At 37.6% G+C, this 20,811-nt stretch overlaps 2 protein-coding genes across 6 annotated transcripts in view; one reads left to right on the forward strand and one right to left on the reverse strand.

The window, feature by feature from the left end:
* Nucleotides 1-8,038, reverse strand: part of LOC139480518 (CAP-Gly domain-containing linker protein 3-like) — a 51,933-nt gene extending 43,895 nt beyond the window's left edge. Inside the window, exon 1 of one of the 4 annotated variants that reach the window (XM_071263610.1) lies at nucleotides 7,842-8,038. In XM_071263610.1, the coding sequence (XP_071119711.1) occupies nucleotides 7,842-8,038 (197 nt within the window). Of the gene's footprint in view, nucleotides 1-3,963; nucleotides 4,162-7,391; nucleotides 7,411-7,841 lie in introns of those variants that run through there. The other 3 variants (XM_071263614.1, XM_071263613.1, XM_071263612.1) reach the window with 3 other exon arrangements.
* LOC139480519 (nuclear inhibitor of protein phosphatase 1-like) lies at nucleotides 6,081-20,721 on the forward strand. Of its 2 annotated transcripts, none has more exons than XM_071263616.1 (7): nucleotides 6,081-6,147; nucleotides 12,745-12,805; nucleotides 13,279-13,432; nucleotides 14,764-14,984; nucleotides 16,644-16,782; nucleotides 18,936-19,000; nucleotides 19,824-20,721. In XM_071263616.1, the coding sequence occupies exons 2-7, from the start codon at nucleotides 12,797-12,799 to the stop codon at nucleotides 20,169-20,171; spliced, it is 936 nt and encodes a 311-aa protein (XP_071119717.1). In that variant the 5' UTR covers nucleotides 6,081-6,147; nucleotides 12,745-12,796; the 3' UTR covers nucleotides 20,172-20,721. The 2 variants fall into 2 exon arrangements, with proteins under 2 accessions (XP_071119717.1, XP_071119716.1); XM_071263615.1 differs by lacking the exon at nucleotides 6,081-6,147 and adding an exon at nucleotides 9,764-9,902.
* The last annotated feature ends 90 nt before the right edge of the window (nucleotides 20,722-20,811 follow it).

Below are 20,811 nucleotides of genomic sequence, written 5' to 3' on the forward strand. Positions count from 1 at the left end.
GACTTCATGCCATGCAGGACTACACTATCAATATGATCTGTATGACTTCGTCGTTACCATGCCGTCAAGCACATACTCAAATGCAATGACACACTTTTTAGCATGTTTTTATCATCACATGTTTGTTTTTCGGATGTTTGCAATTGCTGAATTAGCTTGGGTTGGTGATGCTTAGTATTACTTACTTGATTTCGCAGGAAGTTGTTTAGGTTGGGTGGATCAAAAGGAAAGAGTATCTGCTTAAACTGTTCAAGTACAGGCAGTGTGGTATTTTTACCTGACATGCATAAAATTAAATCTCCTGCCTTGTTCTCCTTATGACGTTTGTAGTGTCAGGGCTTCATATACAGGATTTGCACAGCTAATACTTTAATTTAAGATGAGTTTTTATAAAAAATCAAAGTTTCTAATCTGTCAATAGTTATAAACATACTATATATTAAAAATTTAAAGATTTTTTTTACTGTTTCTAGATCGTTATACAGAAACAGACAGATACAAATTTTGTCACTCAATATTCCAGATGAAACTTTGCACAACGACTGTACTTGTGCATACTCTCCTGCTTCCTTGTTCATGCAAAACTCTACACATTAATCCACAGCTGATATTTAGTGTCAGTTACCGGGTAACACACATGTTGATAAGCTCAGGATGACTTAAGTACACAGATATTGGGAACATCTACCGGGTATTTGCCTTGAATGAAAATAGTGCCACAGCACTGTAGCTCACGTGGATATGTAGTCAACCGTTTGAAATGTGTACACAGACAGCCACTAATAACAAAAGTCACTTTCATCAGTGATATTCAAATATTTTCTGAATAAATACTGGGGTTGCAAAAAATTTTTAAAAAACACACACTAAAATCTAATAATTTGTACCAAAAAATGTTGTCATTGTAGAAAAAAACATACATGCCAGAGATAAGCAACCTCTCTCAAGTTACTGGTATCTGACCTTTGACATGACCTTGACATATGGCAAGGACTGACAACGGTATTCATTAGTTAACAGATTACTGAGTTGAAAGTGTTGTGTTGTCTCATGAAATCAAAAGCAATATTCCTGAACTTAGTGTCATGTTTCATAATGTCACCTCTGGCTAGGTCAGCTAAACAAATAGTTGAAAAATATACCACATCAGGGCACATACTGTGGTATGTTATGTAACACATGGCGATATCCAACTCCAGCAAACGAGCCTGACAGAGAAAGGCGAGTTCTCAGGGTTGCGAATGATGACAGGGACTCAGAGACAAAAATTAACATGATTAGTCCAATATTCAGCGTTAGACATTGGCACTAGTCCTGTAGTCCTTGACAAACTGCCCAATGGTAAGGTATCATAGGACTAGTAGAAATTGGTCCTTTTTAAGGATTTTGCTATATGTTATCATTTTAAGGACTAGTGGACGAAAGCTGTTAGTTTCTAACCCTGATATTCCTTATGATAACATAAAGATAACACTTCTAATCATCCTCGCGATACCTCAACTGGGCAGTTTGGCAAGAGCTTTAGGACTAGTGCCTATTGCTATTGCTGGGGGACTAAGGCCCTATATCGTGTCTTTAGGTGTGGGTATGTGTCATACTTAGTGAGGCTAAAAAAATAATAATCTTGGTTCTCAGGCAGCGTGCACATCAACATTAAGTCTGCCACATGTTTCGTTTATATTTCCATTTTCAAAAATATAAAATAATCCTAATACTTAAAAACAATGCAATCCAATATAACATACAGTTACTTCCCTTTACATGTGCATTACTTTACTGTGTATCTCGTGTTATGGTCATGGTGGCAATAGGAGTGTGCTTGTTAATGTAGGGACGTTGATGGTACACAACTGTTTATTAGGTTACATACCGGTACTAGTTTGAAGAAGCCAAACAAAATAAAACACCACCTGCCCATACTATATTTTCAAAAGTCATTGCCTGAGAACCAATTCTTTTATTTTTTTTACGCCTACGTAGGGCTGTAACGAGTCATGATACCTATGATGTCATCTATTCTTATGTACATACAATACTTGAATCAAAAGGAAGAAAACATTTTGGACTTCTCAAGAGGAATTTAGATGACACTCAACTGAACTATTATGAATCACTGCATATAGGGGAATTTTATATTGGAGACTGTGAAAGTCAGAATTGGTGTTGATTTGATAAAATCAGTTATGTTCCTATAGAATAGATTGATTATTTTTGCTATGTTCCCAAAATTGGATTTAAAGCAGCTATTTAATAAACTCAAAAATGCTTGTATTATTTCACAAACTCTTTCCACAAATAAAGATTTTTGGTCAGCAGATCAGTGTGTTTATTATGAGTAATTATTCACAGATTAACAGAAAGTTTGAATGTTTTTAATAAACATTTAACATTAATTTCTGTTGATCATGGATACTAACAATCGATTATTGCATTGGTATAGGGTAACTGACCAATCAATGGTTATCAAGATTGATAGAATATCATCAATCATCTGAACATCACTCAACCATGTTCTAAATTTGGAACATTCAAATAGCACATCATTGATCATGTTAATAAGGAGGAAGTGTGACCGTGACAGAGAAACAGTGGGTCGACAGCCGTCCATTGACATGATGCAATGACCTTCACAGTATCGTCTAGTCACAAGATGCTGTGGTCACTTGATCACATGTTAAAGAGGGACTAGACTCGGCCCAATTGTCATTGACTCACTCCTACTCCTAGCAAGTTGGACTGTCTTTCAAACCACACTTCATCAGGAAGAGAGTATATGGATGTCAATTTCTTTATTATGAAGAACACATTGAAGAAGTAAGCATTCATCTGGAACATTGTGTTCCTCATAATAAAGAAGTTGACATCCATATATTCTCTTCCTTATGTGTATCACTTCTAAATGCCTTTCAAAGACTTCACTTCATTAGTCTGCTGACTCAGGGATTATGACGTACAGTAAACTACGGTTATAACGAACTCAAAGGGAACACTAATTTTAGTTTGTTAAAACCGTAGTTGGTTATAAGAATATATACAGCATATGTACAACAAATGGCCAGGACTAACAATAAGTTTGTTATATCGGTCAGTTCGTTATAAGCATGTTCATTATAACTGTAGTTTACTGTGTATAAGAATCTATTGTATGTGAATCTAGTAGCTACAAGTACCTAATTACACAGAGGCAATGTCTCATTTTCAAATATGGCATTGGAAAATGGCACCAGATCTTCCTAAGCCTTTCATGAATATTCAACCTAGGTGGACCAATTTTGCCCAGAAGCTCCAGAATGGCACATAGCCATATTGATGTGCCATCATGACATCGGCTATGAAAGGAAACAAATCTAATATTATTACAGATCTAGCAGGTGCCCTTTCCAAAAAACGTGATGATGCTTGTGTTCTTTCAGACCAAATTTACAATGTTGTTTGATAATCTTTTTCTGGCATAGTGAGTACATAAACACACTACAAAAGGTATCACTCGGAGTCTCCTAGTTCTGCGCAATTTGAACCATTGTCTCATTGTCATGGCTCTGTGATGGTGCTGACAACTCAAACATGATATTGACATTATGTCAAGTCTTAATTCAGCATGCTGTTAGATAAATATGAAAATACATTTGTAAACACACATATTAGTATCAAACGTTGAGCAAACCATGCAAAGTTTGAAACATGTCCCGTGTTTTTTAATAGGCCTAAATCATGATAGGGGCCTACTTATAAGGAGGTGGGTTTTTTCAGAAATAACCTCACCATTCACAGATGTTGCTCGCTGTCAGTAGAGTAATTTATCAACATTATGACAATAATTTATCTTAATTTATGAAAATGTCACTGTCATTGTTATTGAACGTACATTGGAAATCGATTGACCTCCAGCTAAACGACTTCTGGTGACAGCAACTGTTGTTTTTGAAAGTATAAATATTCGGGAAGAAATGTCAAAGTGTTTACCTCGGACGTTCAATCGTCAGCTACTGTTATTGACCTAGTGTTAGTCACAACATATGCATATCCAGGCGGGTGCGGGTGCTAGAAATCTGTTATCATGCTGAAAACCGGTCGGCAAAACACAGACATACAAATAACACCAACAGCCTTTTGTCTCGTCCCGTAGCTCATCTCATACCGGAAGTAGAATATATACCAACAACCTCGTTTTCGCTGAGCACGTGGCTCGCGACTCCATGCAAACACCGGCTAGACTTTATTCGGGTCTTTTAAATTTAAACAAATTTATCCTAATGCTTCAATATGTCACAGGTCGGATCCTTTCTGGATACATATTTTAGCATAATTGATACATGTCCCTACGTATCCAGATACTTGTCTTTGAAAAGCGTTTAGAAGTGATACACATAAGGAAGAGAATTTATGGATGTCAACTTATTTATTATGAGGAAAACAACGTTTCGGAGTATATGCTTACTCCTTCATCGGGTGAATGAATTATATGAGGCAGAGAGCACATATATATATACACGTAAGAATAACTGTTGGCTTCCCTTGTTAAGTTTCCACCTTTTGTTATCTTAATTTACTTTTGTTGTTCTTATGTGAACATATATATATACAAGCTCTCTGCCTAGGGGTAAGCATATACTCTGAAACGTTGTGTTCCTCATCATAGATAAGTTGACATCCATAAATTCTCTTCCTTAAAAAATACATGAAAACGTGATGGAAAACCACGCGATATTTAAAAAAAGAAAGAAAAGAAAAGAAACAAATACAGATTTAATTGTCTAACAATTTCACTCATTTCATCTAATGTGAAAATCAAATGCTCATTTTTATCATATTAATGACTATAAAGACTACTTTATATTGTCCTGTTGTGAAAGTCTATAGCTAAAGCAGAACCTAGGCAAAACGCAACAATTGGCGAAAACGGAACCTCTACTAAGACAAAACGGCGCAGTATTTTCTCATTACTTTGGCCTTAAAACAGGCAATAAATGAAATAAAACTCACAGGTTCTCATGCAAACACAAGTTGGTACGTGATCTCACCCTGTCTCACCTAGATGCTGACTCAGCTGACCAGTGGTTGTAGAAATTCAATGAACTGTGCCGTGACAATGACACATATTATACACATGTCTGACGATGATTAAATCTTGAATATGTCAATCACTCAATCAATCAGTCCAATCAATCAATCAATCAATCAATTGTACAGGCCTTGGACCACGTAAACAAAATGTCCATTTTTATAAATGCGAAAATACGAGTTGCATCAAAATACCAATGTTATAATCTTAGATAAACGAGACAGAGTACTGCATTGTAAAAAAAATAAAATAGGAAGTTATTGTGGATGTGCGAAAGTAGATTTGTGAAAGATCATGATGCTGGACATTTATAGAGAAAGTGAAATTCCTCTTCTACATTATTTGCATTACATATTTTACAAAAACGACCCTGACGTGAAATACCATCACCTCTACAAATGTTTTTTTGTTAATGGGTAGTTCGCCAATCCTTAATAAAGTAATTGTACGCCATGCGTCTCTTGATTTTATGTTTAACAGGTACGTTCCCATTCAGAATACCTTTCCATCCTCGGTTATCCAGTGTAATATATGTCTATTGTATTATGATATATACCCTTGACATATAATGGACGCCATAGCTTCTTAGTTTTGGAAGTGACGTTACCACCTCCATCGTAGTCATGCACCATGACCGTGGAATATATTTATTTTATGAGAAAATAATAATCTAGAAATGCATACAAAAGCAAGTCTAGCCAGCTCAAGCTAGCTCTATTCCACAGTGAATTTATATATATTTTTAGAATCAAGAAGGATATTGTGTAATATAAGATTTCAGAGTTTAAATGTTAGTCTACCTCCATCGCACATGTCCTTAATGTTGCACATGTCCTTAATGTTGTTTCTCTCGCTCATGAGAGTATTTTGATTGGATGAATACATTGAGCGACATGGCGTCGATATGGCGATGAATGGGTCCATGATGTTTATCATAACTGAATGGAGATATGATACACTGGATTATGGAGGATAGTTATCACCCAAAACTTCTACACTTGTCTAAAACACCACACTTAAACACCACGCTGAAACACCACGCTGAGTTCAAACAGAGTTGTTGTAATTCCCTAAAATTATCACAGGTAATATACTAATATTTCATAAAATTAGATACCTGTATAATCTCATAAAAATATCCATGCCTTAGATGTGAAGGTAACGCTTTAGATTTGTAGGTGGTTTTCCTTTATATTTCAGTCCCCATGCGGCTTTTCTCAAAGAAATTTGATCGCAACCTGGTTTCGTCTAGCAAAAACGGGTTTTATTACAATTATTTATGATGCAAACTTTTGGTCATTTTCATTTTTACCATCTCATATCCAGTTCTCAAATCCAGAACCACAATTCACAACCTCTCTATTGAGACGGATAGATTTTTGTTTGTTTGTTTATCGTTTAACGCCTCACTCAGCATTATTCCAGCTATATGACGGCGGTTTGTTAATATGTGTCTCGATCAGACAATTCAGTGATTGTCATCATGAGCACCGATCTACGCAATTGCGTGATTCTATCGAAAGATAAGTCTCTAGTTTAATTTATGCGAGCTGTGTTATTCAATTGAAGCTTACGTCTCTAATTGAATTTATGCGAGCATTGTTATTCAATCGAAAGATAACTCTCAATTTTGATTTATGCGAGCAATGTTATACAATTGAAAGACAAGTATGTAGTTTAATTTATGTGAGCTGTGTAATTCGATTGAACGGTAAGTCTCCAGTTGTATTTATGCGACCCCATGTTAATTCAATTAAAAGATAAGTCTCCGGTTGAATTTATGGGAGCTGAGTTATTCAATTGAAAGACTACTACATATTTGAAAAAAACTGAATCTGAAGTTAATGCCTAATTACGTAAGTGTTCGAGACAAGCCTTCACAGGTCACGTACTGCGGACGCCGATAGCTCGAGAACACAGGAACTGGGAAAGGGCAGTGTTCGGCAACAAGTGTCACGCCAGAAATAAACAAGTGTATGTAGGTTAAATAACAGGGAATATACACTGCCCCTAGAAGGGAACGGTCGTGATCTTACACTGTATATTGAAATCTTGCTGCAGATCCCACTCAATATAAGCATACATCATCGACTATACACCGACATCGCCATACATGCATGGCTATACCGTATGACGCAACACTTTCACACATATTGAGATGCGCATTACAAACACGAGCATGATATTCTGTTATATTGTATACAGATCGTATATGGTTCATGCTACATGCTTGATGTTTCTTTCACGCAGAAGGAAATGACGATATGCATTACAGATCCTGTTTCATTATTATTGTTCTATTTTGAAATAAACAAAAAGCCTCACGCACTCTTAGAAAATGTTGGCAACACGAAAATATTATCCCAGTGTGGTGTTATGCAGGCAGTAAATATTAAATTCACGCACTAGTTATTTCCCTGTTTACATAGACTTGTATTTGTTAACTAACCGAAACGGGACTATTGACAGGTTGCCTGTCGTCATCCGTTTTTCATATTTTTAGAGTATTTATATGTTCAAGTATATATTATCCCGATTTTTAACCAGATATGAAGTAATATACATCCATATTTATCTATACTCCTTCTTTTAGCATCATTTTGATCACACAAATACGACCTAGCAACCACCTCCATGTAAACTAGGTGAACTTTCTGTTTCCTTCGCCGCCTTCTCAACATGTTGGGAACTGTTGCACGTACAGACGAACATGCTTATTTTACAACGTTTCTTGCGCTGACTTAGTAAAGGAATATGATAAAGCAAAAAATCAACTCACTGGTCCATGTCCAGTATCTCCGAGTTTACATCCTCGTCTGAATCCATTGTAACCGGGTCCTGCATCCACAACTCGAACGCTTCAAGATCCTCTTCATCGTCGGAAGTCAACACGATGTCGTCGTTTCCCTCTCCAGCCACTGACTCCTCCCCATCACCCTCCCCCCAGTACTCACTTCCACTGCCCGCCCCCTCCATAGTAGAGACTCGACACTACTTGTGAACACAGCTATGTATCAGATCATTACACTTCTGTAGGAGCTAGAAGGACTTGAAAAGACCCATGGCGACGTACGTCGCCCTCACTCACGAGAACTGTTATCTGCCCACTTTTCACATGTTGATAAACCCATTGATAACGCTACGTACGACGTAAGACCCATTCTCAGACGTGGATAAAGATGACATGTTATATTGTTGATAGATTATTTAGTTACTTATTTCCCCTCTACATCAACACCCAAAACGTAATAGATCTTCCTCAGCATCCTAAGTTTTGTTCAGAGAGAATCATCGCCCTCATCATTGTCTTCAGTGATGTCAGCCTTAGGCCGGATGTCCATAGGACTAAGATAAGTACCTTCCTCCAGTGTTTGTAAACGTTAGCGACAATTCCCTTATCGAAAAACTCTCCTGTACTTTGGGAGACTTTGTAATAGTTATATAGTCTTTAATAAATATCCATCATCCGACGTGTTCAGCATGAATCTGATGCTCATTGAAACAGGGTATAGTATAATGTAACTTTTCACCTACGAATTTGGAACAGTGGCAATTTTTTTTATTTCTCTGCTTCCTTCTTGGCGATTAGCCAACAGTGTGGCATAGGCACGCGACACTGACACTTGTGCCTGACTGTGGTCTTGTTTAGGTCAAACTGTTAAAAATGTTTAGTAACCACTTTGTAACCTGCTGTTAATCTTGTGTGTGTGTAAATTGTATAACAGAGATGTAATCATTTGTAGTGATATATGTTGCTAAATAGCTTTATAACTGTATGCATACTGTTTCTGCAGAAACTGGAGAAAATAAGATAAAAGTTGATCTACGCTGTGTTGGGTGACCGTCTCGTCCGACCCAGTTTTCTTTAATGACATGTCCAATATATCGGGGCTGTGTCGTACGATCTCAACACTATAAAACATGTTTCATTCAACAACTCTGTATGTATTAAGCCCAGTGGGCTTGAAATATAAAATCCACACACACACACACACACACACACACACACACACACACACACACACTGGCTTGCACGTCCCTATATAAGTGCATTAATCTTGGACGCGACGTTAAACCCCATTTCCCGTGATGCAGTCTTAATTATTTAGTGTACTATGACTCCATTCGATGGTGATAAATAATTATCATTCTCGAAATCCCAGTGTGTATTCATTCACCTGCTATCAATAGGGATACGGGCAGCCAACCATATATTCAACATTGCAATACAGTTGTAGCCAGATTAATTTAGGTAATCAAAATAACATTTTACTTGTCTACGTTTATTGAATCATATCAAGAAAGGTCCAAAATAATGTATTATTCTTGATTATTTTCAGATGAGAGCGTGTGCAGTTTTATACACATTTATACCGATTTATTCACATAACACTTAAATCACTTGTCTGCTAACTTAGGTCTTATGACATCGGTTAATCGATATTTTATCGTATATACCGAGGCAGTGTCTAGATATTTCACAGCACATTAATTGTATAATAATAGCGTCTGGACCTATCTGGATGCCTAGCAACACTTTCAGTTCGTTTCCATGGGGGTGCGAAACGACAGGATTCGAACCTTCAGCGTGATAGTTTTGTTAAATATATATGATAAGGTAGAATAACTTTAACATGAGAAATAAAATAACTATTTGCAAATTAATTTGTTTACTTATTTTCCTTTTAACAATAAAAAAATTAGTAAATATCCATTTTGTTTAGCGGTAGGCGATGGTGGTGAATATTAGAGTTACTCGCCCGCGATTGTCATTCACAGGGGGCAGAACAATCACAATGGCGTCGGATAAACTTACGAACAATTTTGAGGTTCCAACTTGGTATGTTAATTAGCAAAATACAGCTTGTTGCAAGTAAATTGATACTTTATGGAATGATTAATGGAATGACGATGTACCTCGTGTTGATTTTTTAAAGTGACATAAAGTCTGGATGCTCTAAATGCACCATGTAACTGTGCGTAGTTGATCACGCTTTTCAAACGACGATTGAGCAAATGTATCATCACAATTACAATTCTGTAACTGTCTTGTCCAGTGATTTATGTACAGACATATAGCATACAGCAAGAACATAGCTCATTATGTAACAAAGTAATTAGCCATAATATGCGTCTTTTGTATGGAGATGAATAAGAAACAGACTTGTTCATCACCATGGCTTTTTTGCTAGACTGCAAGTAAATTTAGGGTACCGGTATTTCAACCAATACACGTGTTTTATGCAAAATAGGCGTCTGGCTTATTTGTTGTCAAATTTCCAGTAGCTTGTTGTTGAAATCCGCATTTGAATAGAAATTTCCACGAAGGCTTAAGCTCAAATGTAGCAGAAATGAATCCCCTTCTACACGTTTGATATGCAGAAATGATTCATCCTTGAAAATTATATTTTATAGTCTAACTAAGAATCCACAGGTTACCATTTTTTTTTTGCATGTCACATTTGCCATATGAATCACAATCATCAACACATGATTTCTAACTCTTATTTACCCTGATAGATATATTGCCTCAATTCCTATAGCTTGGTATGCTATATTATCACAGTAGTTAATTTATAATGCATCGTAATGGCACACTCTTACAAACCTGTGCTTTACACTACTTCCTTTTATGAATTATGCATAATCAGTATGCATACGACCTAGTTTGGGTTGACTGACATCGTAAAAAAATAGGTTCTTTGGAACCAATTTTGAATGGAGGTAATTCTACTTCACAAACATTACAGAAACTGTTGTATAAAGGTTAATGTGTATACTTACAAGAAGCCGTGATATACCGAACAAGTCCCGTATTTGATCAAGCGATGACATAACATGCTTAGATTCGTAAAAGTCAACAGTCGATGGGGTATGGATTACAAGATTTTCCGATACAGTCATACCCCAATAATATAGAGCCAGCGATAATATAGAGCCCACGAAAATATGGAATCAAATTATGCATATGATGAGCATACTGTAGCAGATGACACCAAATGAATTACGTCATCGCTGTTCATGCATCTAACCCTTCTCTGAAATATAATGTAGCGTAAGCGTGAAACATATACAAGTACGCTAACTTTATCATTTATGGTTATTTGGCAGAAAACATGCAAAAGCCAACAATTCTTCTTCATGTGAAAAGAATAATGCTAATCTTCAACAAAGGATACATGTTCTTTTTCTACATCTGGTATTGAATTGTTATATTCACTTATGATAACAAGCTGTTCTCATGATTGCAAACACTGCCCAAATAGAACTCTGTACTTTCTTTTACAAAAAAATTGATCGTGTGAATGGCACATACTTTATGTATCCTTGGATATAAGTAGCAGATGATATCAGGGACCCTTTTTTAACCGTTTGTATTATTTTTTGAGCTTGTTCTCTTCCCCAGCCTTTTTGCTATTGTAAAAACAGAAGAAATATCAAGGATATCAGGGACAGCATGTTTCAACTCACAGGTTCCATTAGTTTATTTTGTAGATAAATAATATGTTAAGGGCAAATGCCTAAATGCCACATGGAATGTTATGAGTTTAGTCAAAATTTCATGTACATGATGTAGGGCACAATTAAAGGGATGATGAAAATTAGAACTAATTTTGGGCAAATGGATAGAAAGTCTTTGCACTTTTATTTTATTTTACAGTACGTAAGAAATGAGTTGAGGAAAATGTATAGTGGAAGAGTGGATCTGAATCCCCACCAACAGCATAGGTTTGTCATAGGTTAGACTTAGTGTAGGAATTTTGATGCAGTTTTACACCAACCTGACAACAATATGGTTTCAGGGCTGATTATTGTCAGACATAACATGTCTTTGTGTTGGGGGAAAAAACATCAAAACCCATTGTGGGGTGTATTATTGGCACCCCCCTGTACACAGCTGTATATATTTTTTTAAGGTGTGTGCACTACATTCAAGAAAATATGGTAATTGGAAGGGGTGTAACTTAGCCAGGTGGGCCAACTACTTTATGTTTCAGCAAGCCCTTCGTACTTTAAACTGGTGGCTGACCAGCTGTTAAATCAACTCCTGAATTGTCATAAACACTAACATTGATTAATATCAGCCTTTTTAGTACTGACAATTGACCATCATCCCAAGACAAGGGAGTTAACTGACTGTAAAAGTCCAGTTTCCACCCATGCCGAACTTGGCTGGAATTTTGGGTTCGATCATAACGCCACCAGTGGATATTGTGAGTTATGTCCCTTCTATGCCCCTCCTTTTAACAAATCAGATTCTACTTCTCATATCACTTGCATTTGCTTCAAACAAAATGGCAGTGCCCAGTCAAGACGATCTGATCGATGATCATGATCTATATTGTAATAAAACGTGTCTTACGGAAATCATGTGAGCACCTTGATTAAAACCATGAAAAGATTTGCAAAATATCTGTCAACGTCAGGTTGACGGTACACATCCTTTGCAAATCCTGCAATTGACTGAAATATTCACATTGAAATCCATGTTGTTTTGAAAACATGATTTTGATTGGACTATGCTTAGACTCGTCGGTCCGGCCAAAATATAACCTCATTATTTCAGCCTAGTTTGGCAAGGGTGGAAACTGGACTTTTACAGTCAGTTTACTCCCTTGCCTTGGCAAGATGACAATTGACTTGAGTAGTTCAAGATTATTGACTCTAGTTTTGTTTTTCAGGGCAGGGAAACCTCAGCCAGGGTTACATCTGGATGTCACAAAAGATGGTAAAATGATTCAGGTAATGTGGACCCAGTTGATTTTTCTTTCAGTGGTGGATTCAGGTAGGGTTTATGGGCGATCGAACACTCTCCTCCCCTTTTGAAAATAACATTATCTTGATTAAATTATAATGGACCCACAATGATGAAGAACAAACAAATTTGTTTTAGTTTTATTTGAATTCATGTGTATATTGTCAAGTTAACCCCCTTCTAAAATACCCTCTCCCAAAAGACACTCAGTCCCATGTCCAAAATTATCAACCAATGAAGCTACATTGGAATTATCATAATTATGTGACCCAAAATTATTGAGAAAGATGCAGACATGTCATTTTTGAAAATTTTCTGTTAAAGTGTTTTTCCATTTAGAAAGTTGTTTTGCAAAACAAACTTAATACTATGCATGTATCATGCAAATGTCATGAAATGTCCGGCATATGGCTTGAGATGATATTGTATGGATGATTTGCATTTATCCTTTGTGTTTCAGAAATTAATGGTGGATGAGAAGAAGTGTTATTTCTTTGGACGTAACAAGCAGTTGTGTGACTTTTGTATTGATCACGCCTCCTGTTCTCGAGTCCATGCAGCTCTTGTGTGGCACAAACATCTTTCCAGACCATTTATTATGGATCTTGGAAGCAGTAAGTTTATTATTATGATAAACAGTTTAGTAACTCTTAGTTTTAGCTGTGTGTTGAAGAGTTACTTATCCTAGAAATCTGAGATATTATAAGTTGTAGCAGTATTGCTGTAGCACTTGCCTCCCGCTCGTGGTATGAATCCTAACGCGGGATGCATAAAACAACATGTACCCCGAGTGACACTGCTACAACAAATATATCTTACGACATGTTTTAATCTGTCATTGTAAAAGAATTAGGACAAATTCAAAGTTTATAAATAACAACTGTTTGATTGAGCTGAGGCTAACTTTTGCTATGTCACTTGACTTTATTGACTTGGAAAAAGAGTGCGACTCTTTGCTTTGAAGCAGGGTATAAGGTATTTATTTTGCCTCTCAGAAATCCTTGTGCAACCTGTCATGTTCTTGGCGGGGTATAAGGGATTTATTCTCCAGCTCAAAAATTTATTTCCCTCCAAGGCGGAATACATATTATTTTATCAAGATCCCATGAACCAATCAGATCTCATCATTTGGACATTGATGTATAAAAATGTTTCTCCTCTCTTTTGGTGTATTCTGTATGTATGATGTCTTGAAGATTTATTGGTTTGCAGAATAAAATACTCCCGGTGTGACCAAACCCCTTGAAAATTTGACATGCCTTATGGGACTCCACTTAATTTCTTCCCCTGACCTATCATAGCTACAGTCCGTTTGACTCCAAATGAGAACGATGAATTGATAAATAACTCAAAATCCAACAGTCCAACCTATAATAGTGGCAGTCGGTTCAGGCACCAGCAGTTCCGACGATGAGATCTATGGCATGAGCGAGTCAGATTGCGACTGAAATTATCATGAGACGGCCCCTCTAACGCTCTGTCATTTCCCCTACCACAGAACGTGCAGTGCATGTGTGCTTGCGCTGTTCCTTCCACGGTTTGTCCCCCTACGTGTCATGTACACATTTGTATACAAAATTACATCAGAACTTCATCCATCATGGGTCTTAAATTCAACAAAATTCAGATTTTGTTGGGTACAGGGTATTTATGGTCAAGTACTGTATTGATGTTTCATACACTTTTCTGGATTTCGAGTTATTTTGCAATTCATCGTTCTCATTTGGAGTCAAACGGACTGTACAAGAGGACATAGGAAGCCCAGTTGTTTAAGGTCACAATCGGCTATGCAGAGTTGCATTCCTTAGTTGTACCAGGATAATGGAGTTTTTGTGGTAGTGACTGAAAGGTCTAGTTACACATGTTGAGTGTAAGTTTCAACAATGTTTTTTCTTGCATCACTAATGAGATATTTATAAAAGAAAACAATACTATTCTGTTGCAGCTCATGGGACGTTCATCGGTCAGATACGACTTGAAAAACGGAAACCTCAGCAGGTCCCAATTGACAGTGAGATTCATTTTGGTGCTTCAACAAGAATCTATATCATACGCGAACGTCCACAGGGCATCTCAAACCAACCACATGAAGACAAAGATGGCAAACGGATAGAAGATCACGAAGGCAGCTTATTAGGTTTACCAGAATCAGAAACAGAGCTTGATGTTAGTACACAACTATCACATCTATATCATGCAGCTGAAAGGGCTTTTTTTTTCAGGAACAATGTTCTCTAAAATTTATGGTAGTGCAAACATTGTCCAGTGGCTTTAGTTTACAACTACTAATCAGTGACAGAAATTAACACAAAATGTCAACTAAGCCAAAAGTGATAATTTTTCAGAACCTCAAAAAAACTTCAAAATTCTGCCAGCCTTTTGGATACTTTTATCAATAGTGAAACTGACTTGTGTTTGCAGACAAGTGTGATTTAAAACCCATGTGGGATCAAACAATTACCATATCTAATATTCAGCTGCTTTTTAAAATTTTGTTTCTCTATTTTGCAGCGATTATGTTTGTACGTTTGTCAGCACCATACCCGTGCTCGTTGGTTTCACCGAAGTGGTAAACGTCTGAGATCTGCATCACTTCGGGCTTTCCTCCCACATTAAGATGACACGCCGAGATATAACTGGAATACTGTCACACTAACTCACTCCTCACCACACAATATTATTAGACTTCATGAAAGAAATGAGAATCAGAATAAAGGCCTGAAAATATTTTATATTTCTTAACTTGTCCAGAAAGTACAAATTTGGTCCTCATGTTTGAGGTCTTTGCAATAGTTCTGAATAATAACAGTGATCTGATTGGCCGAGGTTGAAATTTTGCCACGCCTTCTGATGAGTCACTGTAAATCACGTGAGAAACTGTATGGCAAACCATATGTAAACCTCGAAAAAAGCTAAGCTCGACCATATCTTTATTTCCATATTACAAACTTCCATGTATGTTTTGGAAATATCTACATGCAGCCTTAGAGTGTCGGGGTGGGTGGGTGGATTCGAGACTAGTCAAGAGGACTAGTGTAAACCTTTTGACTAGTCCCCAGAGTCGGTACCTAGTCCTGCTTGAACAAGACAAAAATGTTTACTATGTTTACATTTTCTGAAAGTTTTATTCAGTTCCAATTTTTATCAATATTGAAGCATTGGACACTGGTTCAGAGTAATAGCCGCCAATGCTACTAGTCAATCGGGACAACCATCTTTGGAGATACTTGTCTTCAGGGGCGGTGGGGTAACCTTGTGGTTAAAGCTTTTTCTCGTCATGCTGTTTGTCCCCCGCCGTGATATTGCTGGAATATTGCTAAAAGTGGAATCAAACTATACTCACTCACTCACTCCTTGTCCTCGGCTATAATTTACTATTCTCAGGCTAGTGGACTTGCGTAAACTTTAATCGCTGCCTGTGACATTGATCTCATTTTGATAAATGGCAAAGATACCTCCGATAGATGCTGACAAGCGGGTGGAAGAACTCATTCAGAATGATCACAAGTGTCTGTGTGTTGAGTGTGTGTAAATTACCATCATTTAATACATACACGCTCTGCTAATAACTGATATTTCCTATTCAGTGTCTCCCATGTTTGATAATGGTACTTGAAGAAACACCAAAACAGTGCCTGAGTGTCAGCAAAGACATTAAATGATTGACTTTGGAATACAATAACTTGAAGGTTGTATTTTGTGCGGGATCTAGCACAATGTTAAGCGTTGCAGAATATGAACTTGACAGTAAAGTAGACTGTGTTGTTACAATCATTTCTTTATGTGTAGGGACCAAACACTAAGTCACAGATTGTTTCTCCACAGAATCTCACAGAATTCAACACAGCTCACAATCGTCGCATAGCATCTTTAGTGGAAGTTGCAGATGTCCCCAATCCTCTGAAGCGGAAACACAAGTCAAGTCATGTTGTGTTTAATGATGAGGAAGAGGTCATCAATCCAGGTAAGTTAAATATGTCAACATTACATCCGTTTCCATTGTTACTCTTGTTATTATTCATATGATGCTCATGAATGTTTGGTTTTGCAGAAGCAGTTGAATATTGAGTGTGCAGCATCCAGCTTCATGCTTTTACGATTCTTAATTGTTTTTGTCCACTGTTGCCATGGTTACAGGAATACTGGATGGGCCTGTTTCTGAATGTATAATTATGCTGATTATGCACGGTGCATGCTCATGGATAATATGAACTCATGTGGAGATGAAATTATATTGAGACATTGTTTACCATGTGAATAAAATATGGTTGTGTGTCATGATTGAAAATAATATTGCAGAAATTCTGTACAAAGGGACACAACTCTGCTTGGTATGAAAATTTAACAAGTGTCAGGCATTATAAGAATTCAAGGTCAATCTGAAAGCCAGTGAAAGAGACTACATAATTTATTTAAAAATTTTCCTTGCATGAGGATTTCCAGAATTATGTTATGATGCCAAGATGTAGCTTATAAACAGGGTCTACATTTTCTCATGGTTACATTATCTCCTCAGCACAAGGCTTGAGTTAGCACTGAAACATACACAAGTGCAACTTGTAACTGAAAAATGCAACATAATATTTATGTCTACATGCACAAGTGCATGTCAATAAATATCATTTGAAAGGGTCAATCCTTACTTGTCCACACAAAATCGATCTTTGGACACACTCAATACCTCTAAATTCTTTTTACCATACTGCATTACTGTTCCCTGAGTTAAATGTAGTTTGTCGTGCTTTCTTAGGCGTGATGTAATCAAACTGTGGGTGCTTCAAGATTATGTTCAGATGTTCCTATTTCGTTTTACAGCAATGCATCCTTTATTTATGTGACACTGGCAGCAGGCCGGCCTATATTGATATATTTGTGGGCCCAGGATACAACCTTGTTTTGTTTCGTGCAACTTGGTTTTCATGTCAAAATGCGCCTTGTGCAAGTCAGATCAACTAATCTCACTTGTACAAACTTTTATACATAAGGTGTTTTCACTTGCCCAAGGAGGAGATTAACTAGGGCCTGATATTTAATTTTTGTAATTTCTGTACTTGATTTAAGAATAATTCACTTCCACAGTAGATACTATTGATAAGCATCAGAGAAGTCATTCTTTGTTTTTCCAGTGTATTGTATCTCCATTCTATTTTGATAAAAACCCTGCATCCATTTGCTGTTATTTGTTTTCGAAGTGAGGCTACTGTCTCCAACTTATAATAGACTTTTCTCCCCTATAAGCTTAACTCAGTATGCAAACGTGGTGATTGTGCCACTTGTTTCAATCATTAGAGATCTGGGTAAGTCAGTGATTCACCTGGGTTTTTTATTTTGGGGGTCCAGGGACTCACAGCCTAATTGTGGGGGTCCCAGGTTAAAAATGGGGGTCCCAACTCCCAAGCTACAATATAGGTTTTTCAGAAAAATGTCAAGAATTGAATACAGTACTCAACCACAAGTTACATAAGACTGCACTTCAGTGAAAAATAGATTCCCAAGTAAACAGTTCGCCAAGTGCTAGCCAAGGCCATGAAGCAATCGAAGCATTAAGTGGAACCAAATAGCAGTTCTCATGCATGCAAATTTTCTGCATCCCAGTGTGTCCATTACATGACTGGCACGGGTGGCCCAGTCGTCTAAGGGCTCTGGCAAGAAACCTATGATTGTGGGGTCGAATCCTGGTTTGCCCCGATTATGTTTCTAAGTTTGTCAGCACCATACCCATGCTCGTGGGTTTCAACGAAGTGGTACCCGGTAAATGTCTGAGACCTTCAACACTTCGGGCTTTTCTCCCACATTAATCTGACACACCGTGATGTAACTGGAATAATGTTAAAAGCGGTGTTAAACCCAACTCACTCTTTCTTGCATTGTGTTGTTAAAGCCTAAGTGAACTTAACTACTCAACATGCTTGACTAAATATGACTATTTTGGACCTAAGCAAATGTTGATTAGTATATGATGGCGAGTGGGTCTTTATTGTCACAGAATGGATACTCTGGATAAATGAGGATGCAATTCCATAGTTAATATGTATGAACATAGCAGGTCGTCCAGCGGGTTGATATCCTCTTTATATTTCACAGTTCTACAACTGACTTATCTATGTTGTCTTACAGAGGACATCGATCCTTCAGTCGGTCGCTTCCGCAACCTTGTACAAACAACCATCATCCCAACGAAGGTAGGTCACCCAGTGGGTAGAGGGTAGGGCTCCACATTCACAGTGCTCCGTGCTTGTCAGGAGGGTAGACTGGAGGGTGCTGGTGTCCCCCTAGGAAGGTAGGTCACCCAGTGGGTAGAGGGTAGGGCTCCACATTCACAGTGCTCCGTGCTTGTCAGGAGGGTAGACTGGAGGGTGCTGGTGTCCCCCTAGGAAGGTAGGTCACCCAGTGGGTAGAGGGTAGTAGGGCTCCACATTCACAGTGGTCCGTGCTTGTCAGGAGGGTAGACTGGAGGGTGCTGGTGTCCCCCTGGGATTTCTGATGACACTATTGACGGTGTAGTGTTGTAGCCGGCTTCCTCTTCATCCCGCTTAATGTGTTGAGTGTAACGTTTACATTATAAGTTGCAGCAGTATCACTGGAGGTGTATGTGGTTTTATGCATCCCATGTTAGGTTCTATACCACTCAATTCCTGCTCTCGGCTTGCTCACAATAGGAACTAAAGTTATCAGACAGTAAATCAGACTTAGAACTTTTGTGCATTATTCACTGCAGTAGAGTAACAGTATATATGATGCCTACATTTGATGAGTAAAACAATATCAGTAAAGAAAAACAAGTAGGCAAGCTGAAAGACTATTTGGTACTTTCGCAAAGTGTTATACTTTTTTATATTTTTCAAATTTTACAAGCAAATGTATGCAAGCAACTCAAAATTAATTGGGTAATGGTGATTTATTTTGCATATTTTACACAAATAGCAAGCTAATCTGGAGCTATATTAAATACTGTGAACACAGACTAGCAGACATCATTAAAGCTCCAACATCAATGTTTTTCAGAGAGCCAAATTAGATGGAAGTGTACAGCCATCAGGCAGCATGACAGAAAATATCACAAAGAGACTTCAGAACTTTTCCTATGGTACAAATCTGTACGGTGACCTCCCTGCAGTGGGTGTCAATGCAGCAGGTTCAACTCTCAGTAGTACCTACAGTATTGCCACAAAACTAGGGCTTCCAGTTCCCAACCTGGCGCCAGACATAGATCATGACACAGCAGCACCACAGGTCACTGCAGCACCAGTCGTAGGATTCACACCAGAGGAACCCTCAAAGGAACCCAAGAAGAAGAAATATGCAAAGGAAGCATGGCCAGGAAGAAAACATACACACAATTTGCTGGTGTAGGTTGTGGGTTTGGGTGGGTTATTGTATGGGAGGGGTTAGGGACTTTTCATGAAAATCTGATTTAGTTGAAGGGGTTAGGTATAAATATGGTTAAATATGAGGTATAACTGTGTTTGAATTGGTTACAGGGATGGGTGGACCATTTTTATACTTAGACCTTTATAATTGAAATAATGAATACCGCACAATTTTAAGGTATGCAAGTATTCCTTTACCGAACTGCTTTATCAAACATCATGCTTTTTAATGGGATTATTTCATTACTTAGCCCTCGGATCGTGTTGATTTTAGACATGTTTCATGATGAACCGGGGTCTTCAATGAAAATGGATTTTTTACCAGATGTATTGGTCATTGTGTTCAGATTCTAGCTGAGAGACTAGGGTGGCTATAGATGATTATATGAGAATTCGGTAAAATTATACATTGCTCAGGATGTATGTGTTGTTTGATCTTTTGGACCATCAGGGTCAGAAGGTCAAGGTCGAGGTCATTGTTCGCCACGTTCTTATCATGTAAATGCCATTGGAAAACTCTTATCTCACTTGTACAAATGTCTCATTAAACATCATGATTGAATGAGCTACTTTTGTCTGTTGTATTTTTAGGTCTTTATTCCCATTTGAGCAGGATAATACAA

This window comes from Haliotis cracherodii, unplaced genomic scaffold (assembly GCF_022045235.1).
Source record: "Haliotis cracherodii isolate W230 unplaced genomic scaffold, xgHalCrac1.p SCAF_4, whole genome shotgun sequence".
In the NCBI taxonomy this organism is placed as follows: Eukaryota; Metazoa; Mollusca; class Gastropoda; order Lepetellida; family Haliotidae; genus Haliotis; species Haliotis cracherodii.

What these genes read in the sequence shown, in the direction of transcription:
- LOC139480519 (XM_071263615.1), top strand. Translation starts at nt 9,796, where the DNA reads ATGGTGGTGAATATTAGAGTTACTCGCCCGCGATTGTCATTCACAGGG. An exon ending in TATTATGGATCTTGGAAGCA is followed by an intron (nt 13,433 to 14,763) that starts GTAAGTTTATTA and finishes ATTCTGTTGCAG; the next exon opens with CTCATGGGACGTTCATCGGT. An exon ending in AATCAGAAACAGAGCTTGAT is followed by an intron (nt 14,985 to 16,643) that starts GTTAGTACACAA and finishes GTTTCTCCACAG; the next exon opens with AATCTCACAGAATTCAACAC.